The sequence below is a fragment of the Aythya ferina genome (assembly GCF_964211825.1).
Source record: "Aythya ferina genome assembly, chromosome: 1".
NCBI lineage: Eukaryota > Metazoa > Chordata > Aves > Anseriformes > Anatidae > Aythya > Aythya ferina.
The window spans coordinates 205,552,971-205,565,175 of NC_140296.1; the positions used below are offsets into that span (position 1 = coordinate 205,552,971).

At 49.5% G+C, this 12,205-nt stretch overlaps 1 protein-coding gene across 1 annotated transcript in view; it reads left to right on the forward strand.

Annotated features, from left to right (window-relative positions):
• Positions 1-12,205, forward strand: part of LOC311430552 (uncharacterized protein) — a 117,413-nt gene that overhangs the window by 31,269 nt on the left and 73,939 nt on the right. Inside the window, exons 6-18 of the mRNA XM_084507256.1 lie at positions 171-264; positions 1,218-1,391; positions 2,308-2,468; positions 3,586-3,715; positions 5,037-5,153; positions 5,460-5,615; positions 6,119-6,235; positions 8,048-8,194; positions 8,389-8,508; positions 9,557-9,715; positions 10,455-10,583; positions 10,853-11,002; positions 11,676-11,813. Of these exons, the coding sequence (XP_084363382.1) occupies positions 171-264; positions 1,218-1,391; positions 2,308-2,468; positions 3,586-3,715; positions 5,037-5,153; positions 5,460-5,615; positions 6,119-6,235; positions 8,048-8,194; positions 8,389-8,508; positions 9,557-9,715; positions 10,455-10,583; positions 10,853-11,002; positions 11,676-11,813 (1,792 nt within the window). The remainder of the gene's footprint in view (positions 1-170; positions 265-1,217; positions 1,392-2,307; positions 2,469-3,585; positions 3,716-5,036; positions 5,154-5,459; positions 5,616-6,118; positions 6,236-8,047; positions 8,195-8,388; positions 8,509-9,556; positions 9,716-10,454; positions 10,584-10,852; positions 11,003-11,675; positions 11,814-12,205) is intronic.

A 12,205-nucleotide genomic window follows, 5' to 3' on the forward strand; every position in this document is an offset into this window, starting at 1 on the left:
CCTGCTCCATTTGGGGACAGTGGCAGTGCAACCAGCATCTTATTCACAAAGCAGACACGTGGCAGTGTCCCTGCCTTTTGGGCATAAGTTTTGGGCCATCCTGCAGCTTCCTCTTCAAACCCCTCGTGTTGTGCTCGTTCATTCTCTGGCTCTGACTCCAACTCTTGTAGGTAGTCGTTTTGATCACGGATGGGAAATCCAGCGACTCAGTTGAAGACAAAGCCCACGTCCTGCAGGATCGGGGAGTGACGGTGTTTGCTGTAGGTACGTATGGACACAAAAAGCTACGTGGAGCATGGCACCAACTACTGTGTGTGAACCACCACCCGGTTTACACACCAGGGAAGGTTCCAGCTGCACAACAGCACCCGCCTCTAAACACTGCGCCCATCCCTAGGCTCAGCCACCAGCAACTACTGCACGAAGGAGAAAAACACATCTGTGCTGTGCTTGGATATTTGTTGTTGTTGTCAATCGCTGATTTATGCAGCGGAAATCTGCGGTTTTGCATCTGTCAAAACTACTTGTGAATTCAGGAGGAGTTCAATAAGTAGTTCCGTAAAAGTCAAAATGTTTTGATGTGGCATTTTCAAAAATGAAATGGTTTTACTTTTGAAGGTTTCTCTTAATCGGGTTTAGAGGCTGACTTCAAGTGTCCATCAGAACGATTCCACGGGAAAGGAAAAATATCAGCCCCTTCTGCCCCCAAGTTAAATACAGCCATCTATTACAAGCCAAACCCTTCATTTCACCAAGTATTTTGGAGAGAAAAAGGAGGTGGTGGTGGTGATCCATTAGGGAGAGCAAGCAGGTGAATTTGGACCAATGCAAGCTGAAAATTACGAGTCATTTCTTTTTTCCTTTTCTGATTCAACCACTGGAAGATGCAGCAATTTTCACACAGCTTCCCAAAGTCCCTTTACTAATCCCAAAGCATCCCATTAGTGTCGAGTCCCCAAGGGCAATCTCTAACATGCCTCTGGAGGAAAAATTGGTTTATTTTCCCTAATGGAAGAGGCTTCATCAGCTCAACCACTGGAGACTGGTTCTCCATTCCTTGTTTCAGCCATCAGTGTGGGCAACCTGACCATAAAGCCAGCATAAATCACAAAGGGCAGCACGTTGCTCCCTCTTGCTCTTCCAAGACCTTTGCCTATGCCTGACCCACCCCACTGATGTCTCTGGTGTCCTCCTTTCCCCTTCTTTTCTTTGCCTAGGAATTAAGGATGCTGACAAGCAGGAACTGAACACAATAGCTTCTGAGCCCACAGCAGAGCACGTGGTTTACGTTGATGATTTCCACCTGCTCCACAGCGTGGCCCCCAAGCTCTCCCGAAGGCTCTGCTTCACTGCCTCAGAGCCACCACGGCCCATCAAGCAGACCGTGCAAGGTAATTTTGGGGTTCTCCCTTTATCCTATTTTCCACCTGCTCAAACCAGCCACTTCCCAGTCCCTGGATGTGCCAGCTATGCCATGGAGATGGACCTCCCACATCCCTTCTGGTCCCATCACAAGGGAGTTTTATGGGTTGGATGACCCTTGAGGAGCAGCCAGCTCCTTGGAGCACCTGTTGCTTAGGGGCAGTGGTCCTGTGTATTTTGCTTGTCTGCATTGCCGTGGTTTATCTGGTAATATGGGATCCCAATGCTCTCGCTGCCTATTTGGGTATTGGGGCAGCAGTTCTGCCCTCTGAATTTTCATGATGGGTCTCCCATGGTGAATTCTGGCAGCACAGCTCAGTGTCAGAAGGAATTTCATCCTCAAAACAGATGAAAAAAGCAACCAAAGAGATGTCCAAAGAGATCTGGATCTCCCCAAAGAGATACAGGTGTTGCAGCAAACACAGAAGTGGTGGTAATGAATTTCTCCCTCTTTCATGCCACACAAACTTTAAAAGTTTAAATCTTAGGACAGAGCTTGGGAGAACTTTATCCAAGTCCTTAGAAGGTCTTTTTTGTTTGTTTGGTTGGTTGGTTTCTCTGTGGTTCTGCATCTCTTCAGGGCTTCCTGTGATGCTTCATGGAGAGTTTGAGCTTTCTGGCAGAACCATCTCTGCTGGCAGGAAGGAGAATGGCAGAAAGAAGCTGATGCTTTCTGTGTTAAGCAGGTGTTCACAGGGCAAGTGTAGCCAGAAACAGTTTTGTTTTCCCTTCTTGTGCTGTCAAGCAATTTGTCAAAAGAAAACCTGCTTACATGGTTCTGGACTGGAAACAGAGGCTTTCTCTGCATTGAATATGGTGACTCCATCGATGAAAGGCTTGCACATCGTGGTCCAAACCAAAGACCTTTCTTTTCTCTTTTAGCAGCTGAGAAGATCGTTGGCCCTCGGGATCTGTACGTCAGTGAGCACAGCCACAGTTCGCTGCGGCTCACGTGGATGCCAGCTACAGGGAGGGTGACGGGGTACCAGGTCCACTTGCATCCCTTGTTGCCTTCTGGGCAGCCAATTTCGGAGGACCAGTGGCAGGTAGAGTCACGTTCCTGTCTTGCAGAGCCCCAGTTGTGGGTCTCAGTGTTCAAGATTAATCCTCTTTTGGGGTTGTTGATGGCACAGCCTGGTTTGGAGATGGCACCGTGTCCCTCAGCTACCCCGGTCACAGCCCAGAGCATTGCCATAAACTGCTGGAGCTGCTTGTTTGAAGGGAAGCTCTGTAGGGAGACCATCAGGTCTGCTGGTGTGTCAACTGGAAAGGAGGAATGGAGGGAGAATATGGCACAAACTGTCACAAGCTCCTTTATGATCAATAAGAACAGGTTAATAGGAACTGCTCTTTTCTTTCCATACCTCTGTGATACCACCTCTCAAATAAGTCCAGCCAGCTTCAATAATAGCAGCTCCTGTTCCCCTTGCTGCCAAGTCTGTTCACCTTAGCAAGGTTTCTTCGTGTTTTGGTTTGGGATTTGCCATGTCCTTGTGAGAGGGGTGATGCCACATGTGCCAGCTCACTCCAGGTCAGCTGGGTCAAGCAGGAAGGATGGAAAATGTATGCCTAAGAGCTCCAATTTCTAATAAGAGAACAAACCTATGAAAGCATAAAGTATTATGGTTAATATTATTGATTTTATTAATTTTTAAGATTGCATTTAACAAGAATGATCTTGACTGCTTCAGAATCTCGTAAGAACACAGTAAGAACACAAAATTTAGGTCTACTTCTCTTGCCCTCAGGCTACATTGAAATCTCCCTATATGAGCTTTTCCAACCTAAGTGATTCTGTGAAAATGGTTCTAAAAGAAACTCTCTTTGTCAAAAATAGTTGCTTTTCTTCCGTTGTCTTTGAAGTGAGTATTGGGAAACAGTTTCACCATTGTGCACGCTCTTGTTTTCATGGAGTTTCTTCTGAGATATCCCATGAAACCCACCCTTGGCACTGTCCCGTGTCAGTGGCATGTCCCATGTGAACCCAGATATCATTTGATGATTAAAATGTACATAAAATCCATTAGTGCATTTGAAGAGGCTCCTGCTGATGGAAGCACCTTGCTCTAGAGGAGAAGCCTTGTATTCCTAACCTGCTGTGAACACGGGGGGGTTTGACCATCACAGAGGTGTAACAATGTCCTTTGTCCCCCTGTGTGACAGATCATGGTGGACGGTGACAAACACACCGTGCTGGTACCTGATCTGAAACCCAACACCAAATACGTCTTCACGGTGAGAGCTGTCTACACAGATGCCCTTGGGGAATCAGCAGCTGTCAAGGGGAAGACAAGTGAGTATCTCTTCTGCAGGCACCCCTGCATGTCACTTGTCCATGTGGGCACAGGAAGAGAACCACCCAAAAACTATATGTGTAAGGAGGGAGGGATGAAAGGGTACGAGGAACATCACCTATACAATGGTATATTTGGTCCCTGGGACAATGTGCAGCATCTTGAGCAGGTGCAGAGTAACCCACAAAGCTCCTGAAAGCACAGGGTGGAGCTCACACCATCTCATTTAATAATCATTGGGATTTAATGAATCCAGACTGGGATTCAGTTAACGTACCTCTCATGTACCTGGGATGCAGGAAGCCTTCAGAGACCATGGGTTTAGAAACACAAACACTGGGGTTCTCAAGAGAGATATATTCTAAACACCTTGTTTTGGAAGTGGGACTGTCCAAAAGGTTTGGGTTGGCACTATGTACGTGTACACACTTAGAGTTTCACTACCCACAAGGAGAACACCAAGGTGGTATGATCGTGGCTTTTAGGAAACGCTCCAAGTGGTGATCTCTGATCCCATGAAATGATCTGGACTTCCTCCAGATTGTGATTTTGGCCCAGCACTACTTTCCGGGGCTTTAAGGGATAAAGGGGCACAGTAATTCCACTTTTCTCCCTGTTTTGCATGAAGCACCAGGTCTGCTTTGCCCAAGGCATTTTGAAAAGAATTATTCCTTTTTCCTTTCCTTTTGTTTCTTCTCCCCATCCCCACAATGTCTAAATTGCTTGTTTTCTTGAGGGAAGATCTCCGACAGGATGAATAAATAAAGAGCCTCAATGAAGTTGATTCATATGTACTTGCCACAAAGAAGATGGAATGGCTTTGTGGGTAGAAATAAAGTCATTTGATCTCTCCTGCTATTATCCCCAACATGAAGGCAGAGGTAGAAACCATAAATCTGTCTGCCATGGCTGGCTGGATCAAAATGGGCTCCTCTTTGTAAGAGCCACATCCGTGGGCTCAAGTAATGTTTGATTCCTGTGTTCTTGCTCAACCTACCTGAAACCACTGCAGTTTTATCTGCTCATGAGGCAATGCCCTCGTGATAGATGTATGGTTTGATATTTCAAAGCTTACGAGACTATTCAAAGAGGAAGCCCCGAGGCACGTTGACAGGGGGGGGTTCAGCTCGTTTTTCAAGTGGACAAGGGTGTGATAGAGGGGGAAGTTTACTTTTGAGGATATTTTTGCTACAATAGGGAGAATTGGCACTGCTTACTGTTGTGTCTCTTTGAAGACAAAAATATTTCCAAGGGTCTTTGATGTGGGGCTTTATTAAAGCCCTGTCTTATCCATTTCTGCACTATTTTTGTACCCCAAAGCACCTGTGCCTCCAGTCACTAATTTCCGGGTGATCGAAGAAGGACTTTTTAGCTTGAAGGTTGCTTGGACACCTCCCCTGGGCAAGCTGGAAGGCTATAAGATCTACATCCCCAGAGGTGAGTTCAGTTTTCTTGGCGTTTGCTTTAAAAGGAGCAGTGAGCCGAGGGCAGGAAAAGTGCCTTTTTATCCAAGGAATACTGCACCACAATGCTCCTGGCATTACTCTGGAAGGAGGCCAGGTTAGCTTCTTCCAGACATTGTGGTTCCTCTGGGATGGAAGAAGAGAGTTCTTTGAAGGACCTTCTTTGGCAGGACAAGGTGGGGATGATGCTGTGGATGCCCTGTAGCCAGTTGCACCATCATATCCAGATCTTCCCTGGATGTTTTTCATACTCAAGTATCTCTTCTCTTTTGTTTTGCAGCCAACAGACCAGGAATGACCTACGAGCAAGTTCTGCGGGGTGATGTCTCCTCCCATGTGCTGGATAACCTGCAGGAGGACAGAGAGTACAGCGTCAGCATCTACGCCGTGTACCCCCAGGGGCCAAGCCAGCCCGTGGCTGCCGTGGGGAGAACATGTAAGAGGTTTGACTCCTTGGCTGCCCCCTTCTTGCCCTGGGCATTGCTTTCAAACCCTTTGCTGTTGAGAAGCACCTTATAGTTGGTGGGGACGGCAGCTACACATGCATCAAAAGAGCAGTGCTCAACAGATCCTCCCTAAATCCGTTTTTGAGCTGTGCTCTTCCCCCATCACGTGCATTGATCCTTGAATACCACCATGCTGTTGGGGTGGAAAGGTGGGAGATCTGCCAGAGGCTCACTCACCCTCTCTTTTGCACCCACACTGCAGAAAACAAGTGAGGTTGATGCCTTAGAGGTACTAGTCTAGTGGCCACAGATTTGAGTGTTTTCACCAGTGCTTTTACAAGAAACCTTCAAGCTTTTAGGCAAAGCAGCAACCCTTAGAAATCTTTCTCCTGTTGACAGACAGGTTGGAGGGACAGTGATAGAAGGAAGGCAACCACCCAAATCCTCCAGTGGTCAGTAGGTGCTTTGAAAGATTTGTTCCCTGTTCTTCCAGTGAAGCTCCTGCCCGTGAAAAGCATCTTGCTGCAGAACGAGACCACTGACACGCTGCAGGCGAGGTGGAGCCCCGTCCGGGGAGCAACAGGCTACAGGCTCACCTGGACATCAGCAGGTAGAAACAAGGGAGTGGGGTGCAGGCGTTGGTGGTCAGGGAGATGGGGAGGCTGGAGCTGGGAAGTCCCCAGACTCTGGATGCACTTCATGCCAGCAGGGCAACAAGAGTCTGGAGGGACCCAGGTTCTTTGGGTCTGTTGCATCAAGACCTGACTTTGGCCTCCAGCATCCCATATCCCACTGAGAATGCATCCTCATTCTCAGATTTTAACGTTTGAAAACAGATCTGCACTAGCAGCTGGAGCCTCTCCCCTGCCCTGAACCCAAACATATTTTCATTGCTGGTGTGGGGGAGTAGAAGTTAAAAAATCAGGCCTGATGGCGTATTTTGGTCTTGGGAGATGGATGTCTCTGTGGTTCAAAGAGGAGATGGGCGTCGAGACACCTGGGCTCCATCACAGGCTTTGAAAAAAATAGCACTCTCTCCTCTGGCTCAGCTCCCCTGCTAATGAAATAAGGAGATATCTCCCACGGGGGGTTAGCTGGAGAACAGCTCCAAAGGTCATCAGAAGGGAAAAATCTTTATGGGGAGGATGTAACACTGCTTTTATTGCTTTGTAGTGAATGGTTCTCTGGAAAAAAAAAATAATAAAAATTCAAGGCACACCCCAAAACTCAGCTCTTTAGCCAGTCTTTGCTTAATGTCCCAGATAGAAATGGAGTACATGTGCCTCTCCTGCCACATCTTGAGGGGAAAATGAGGGATGTCCTCAGCTGAAGGAGCAACAGCACATCACCTCTGCTCTGGGTTTTGTGGTACCTGTGCAGCTCTTTCACTGAATACTAATTCACCCCAAATCTAGAGGTGACAAAAATCCCAAGGGACAGCCCACCCTCATGACTGTGGGGTCCTTCTCCCACGCTCCATCCCATCCCATCCCATCCCATCCCATCCCATCCCATCCCATCCCATCCCATCCCATCCCATCCCCCTGTGTGCAGGGGCATTGGGATCGGACACCTGCTGTCCGTTCCCTTGCAGCCATCCCAGGTGCTGGAGGATGTGGATTTTTCTTCTCTGACAGAGAATAGATAAAAATAAATGAACGCCTGATACGGAGAGAAGGTCCATGGAGTGGGGGGGAGGTGGGAAAGGGGGATGGGGCGCAGGGTGCTGGTGGAAGCAGAAGATGGGGACATGGCACCCTCCAGTGACCAAACTGTAAATGGCAGCCCCCCCCCAAATCCCAACCTGCTGCTGCCTGCACCTCTCTGCTCCTCTAAAAAGGGGGGTCCGATCCCCCAAGGATTAGGTTTTAACTCTTCTCTGTCCATGCTCCCCCCTGGAGTGATGCTGAGAAGTTCTGCTGAGCGGTTTCTAGTCCGTGATACAAAAAATAGGATTAACATGGAGAAAACCTTTTGTGGCATCACTTGTCTCCTGTGTCCAGCAGGGAAGGCAGGATGGCTCCAGCAGCATGTCACCCAGAACTGGGCAGCATGTGGACCCTCTTAAAGGACTGCTCCCAGCCCCACGTACCTCCATTTCTGGTTTTTCTACCTCATTTATTTTCTTTGGCCTGCAAAGCCCTAAGCCACCTTGATCGGTTGGTGATCACTGAGGTCTGCCCAAAATGGTTGTGGGTTATTTCTGCCTGTTTATACATTACCTCCTCAACCAAGATGTGAGCTAAGCATCATCCCTACTGTCTTTGGTTTGAGGACCTCATGGACACACGTGCAGACCAGGAGGACAAAATCTTTAATCTCAGGCAACCGAGATAGTCCTTGAGTGTCTGTGTGATTGCCCACCACCCTTCCAAATTGGGGGTCCTCCTTGAGGGACCTCACCCATCGTTTCCCTTTGCAGAGGGCAGCATCCAGGATGTGAACCTCAGCAACACCTACACCTACTACATGATCCAGGGGCTGCAGCCTGGCACAGAATACACCGTCACCATCAACCCCATCTTCGGAGATGTTGAGGGGCCGGTAGTAAATGCAAAAGCAACCACAGGTGGGTGCCCTGCAGCAAGGTGTGAGCAAGAGAAACAGTCCAAGAGGACATGGATGGGGTGAGGATGTGCTGGGAGCACGGAGTTGGTGCCATTTGTGGTCACCACCCTGCGTGTTTGGTGCAGAGAGCTGTCTGGGGGTCACTTAGAAGCTGTGGGGACCTTGATGCAACTGGGCAACTCTGCTTTCTTGCAGTGGCTTCAAGCACCGTGCAGATGTTGCAAGTGAGTGAAATATCCATCAGTGGTGCTCTGGTCTCCTGGGACTCGGTTGCTGGGGCCACTGGGTACCGAGTGGCTTGGGGTCCTACACCGGGTAAGATCCTGCTGTCCTCCAGCCTGTATCACCCTCACCAGCTCCTGACTACAAATGTGAGAAACTAAAGGCAAACTAAAAACACCTTCCCCACAGACACCCTCTTCTGTGTCCTCCTCAACAAGTTGCACAGGGGAATGGGGGCTGCGGTCAGTCCCTGATGCTTCGTCTCCACTGCTCCCTCATGGTCCCTCTCTGCCCCTGCTCCATGTGGGGTCCCTCCTGAACTGATCCTTCAGGGGCTTCAAGAACTGCTCCCACACGGCTCCGTCCCATGAGGTCCGTCCCTCAGGAGCAAACTGCTCCAGCACGGGGCCACCACGGGCTGCAGCTCCATCCTGAGGCCTGCTCCTGCGGGGGCTCTCCATGGGCCGCAGCCTCCTACAGGCCACATCCACCTGCTCCACCGGGGGCTCCTCCACCCATGGAGGGGCTGCAGCGTGGAGATCTGCTCCATGTGGGACCCATGGGTGCAGGGGGACAGCCTGCTCCACCAGGGGCCTCTCCACAGGCCGCAGGGGAACTGCTGCTGTGTGCCTGGAGCACCTCCTGCCCTCCTGCTGCACCCACCTTGGGGGCTGCAGGGCTGGTGCTCATCCCTCTCTCCCAGCTTCTGTAATGCAGCAGGGTTTTCCCCTTCATTTTTCCCTTTCCTTTCCTCCCAAAGGCCCAACCAATGCCACTCAACTTAGCTCTGACCAGCACCAGGTCCCTTTGGAGCTGGATGGAGCTGGCTCTGATCTGCCATGGGGCAGCTGCTGGACTCTGCTCACAGAGGATACCCCTGCAGCCCCCCCCAACCAAAACCTTGCCACATAAACCCAATACATCTGGTTTGATCCTTTTGGTTCCTCTTGGCTAGTTCAGTTCCTTCCTAGTCATTCAAGCCCAAATTCAAACACACAACCGCACTCTCGTGCCCCAGCACATGCAGATGTCCTCCAGCAGCACTTCAGCTGAGACAGAGATGGACTGCTGGGGAAAACACGGCATTCTCCAGACTCTCTAGTTTTATCCTATTCTGTTTTATTTTCCCTCTCTTGCAAAGAATTTTTTGGCAAAGACCGGCCTCGTCAGCTGTCCCTCAACAAGTCGATCACAGCCTACAGGCTCCGCAACCTGGCCCATGACACCGAGTACGTGATTTCCCTCTATGTGCTCTTTGGCTCAGTGGAAGGACCAGGGATCACAACCTCAGCCAGGACATGTGAGTATGGGCAAAGCACTCAAATAACCACTGCAGCACACAACATTTTGTGTGGCTGGTTCAACCTGGTGTATCCCTGCAAAGCTTTACACTGTGCCTCCAGCACCTCACTGCCGTCACCTATCAGGGGCACCACGGTGGTGGTCCTTTGCCCTGCTGACCTGATGGGTGAGCGCAGGAATCCCAAAGGCTCTGGGTTTTCTGCTTGGGAGTCTTCAAATGCGAACTGGAGTCAGCATGCTCTGCCGTAGATATGTTCATGTGCCTTGGGCTTGGACAAAGCTTCAAATATGAACCACCAAATCTGCGTTCACCGAACTTTCAGGCATCTCAAAATCCATACCAATAGCCAAAGTATTCCACATTGTCAAATAGTTCAGCTGGAAGAGAAGAGACCTTGATAAACTCTGCTACAGGGAGATGCAGGGAGAGGAACATCCCAACACAGTCCTTGATGCCTGGTGGACTGTGTTGGGATGCCTGCTACAGGTAGCTGCCTCCTGCCTCAAAGAATGAGGACCCCAAATGGCTGTGCTGGGAGACCAGGTTGCTTGGACAAGAGGCAGCAGATACAAATTCTTCACCTAAAATAGAGAAAGACAGTGATCCAGTTGGTAGCCAGAGATTGCCCCTCAGTGGTGAACCATTGTATGTCCACCTCTGTTGCTGCAGTTTGAGGGGGGCAATGTGGTAATGCTGAGCACGGTGAGCACCATCTAATGCTGTCTTCATCTTGCAGCTCCTCTTGGCTACGTCTCCAATTTCAAGGTGACATCCTACACCAACACAAGCCTGTCTTTGGCGTGGAGTGCCACAGCAGCTGCCACCAAATTCAAAGTCACGTGGAGCCCCGTGGGAGCAGGCAATGGTGAGCAGAGACAGGGTGCACATGCATGTTCCTGGCAGAGACCCACGTTGGTGGCCATGGTGATGGAAGACCCCTTTCCAAACTTCTTATCTAGTGCCTGGGGTAGGAAAAAGATCTCACTACTAAGAAACACGGCCTTGAGCCTGCACCTATAGGTGACAAATCTTTTCCTTTTTGTATTCATGCTCTTCTATTTATGAAACCGATCCCCAAAGCTCTGAAACCACAGTACAGCAAGTAATTGCTATTTCCTTTCCCTTCTTTCACAGAAAACCAGGTTGCCAAGACTCAGTACCTGGGCAGTAGGGTGTTAGCTCACCGTATCGACCACTTGCTGCCTGACACCCAGTATAAAGTCAGCATTCGGGCTGTCTTCAGCAAGACTGAGGGGCCAGAGGTGACTCTGACTCACCGCACAGGTAAGTCCTGGTGGAACAGACATCCTTGTATTGGGACATCAGGGCTGGATTTGTGGTCCTGGCCCTTCATTCTTGGGGTGTTCCTTCTGACGTCTGCCCTGCTTTTGGCTGGGATAGAGTTAATTTTCCTCCTAGTAGCTGGTAGGATGCTGCGTTTTGGATTTAGGATGAGAATAATGCTGATAACATGCTGATGGTTTAGGTGTTGCAGAGCAGTGCTTACAAAGCCAAGGACTTTCAGCTTCTCATATTGCCCTGCCAGCAAGGAGGCTGAGGGTGTAGCAGGAGCTGGGAGGGGACAGACCCAGGACAGCTGACCCCAACTGGCCAAAGGGATATCCCATATCATATGGCATCACACTGAACAATTAACATGGGGTGGGGGGTGTCTGTTGCTCGAGGACAGGCTGGGAATCATTTGGTGAGTGGGGAGCAATTGTGTTGTGCATCACTTGCTTTGTTTATTCTTTTACTTGATTTTCTTTCTTTCCTTTCCTTTTCTCCTTTTCTTTTTTCTTAAACTGTCCTTATCTCAACACAGAAGTTCTTGCACTTTTCAATTTTCTCTCCACCCCACTGTGGGGTAGGGGGGGACTGAGCAAACAGCTGTGTGATATTTAACTGTCAGCCAGTTTAAACCCCAACAACATCTCATCCTGGTTCATTTCGGCAGCATCTCTCGCAGACTCCAACCCCATCCAGACCGTCCAGGATCTGAAGATTACTGACACTGGTGTAAATAGTTTGAAGCTGTCTTGGAAGAGGCTTCCAGGGGTAACTCACTATAAGATATCCTGGGTGCCATTCAGCGGTAAGCATCCTCCTCTCTTGGATGCAGTATGAGGACAGAACACAAAGGTCCTCAGAAAACAGGAGCTTAGCTCAGCTCAGTTCTTTTCCCACTGGTGATCAGGGTGGATAGGGACTATAATGTCTGGGGACAGGCTGAAGCCCTGAAACTTGGCCATGTTTTAGTTTGCAAAGTAGATATTGGTCAGATTCAGGCATAGCTGGATTTGGAGAAACAGGGAAGCAGTTTATGTGATGCCTTTGTGACCAGATCCCATAGCTGCCCACACCTTGGTTCCCCTGTATGCAAAATGAGCTTATAACATCCTCCCTGGTCATTTTCCATAAGATCTGTGTGCAGAAACTGCTGTAACAATAACTGTCAACAGCAACTGCGCTGCCATTTCTATGTAG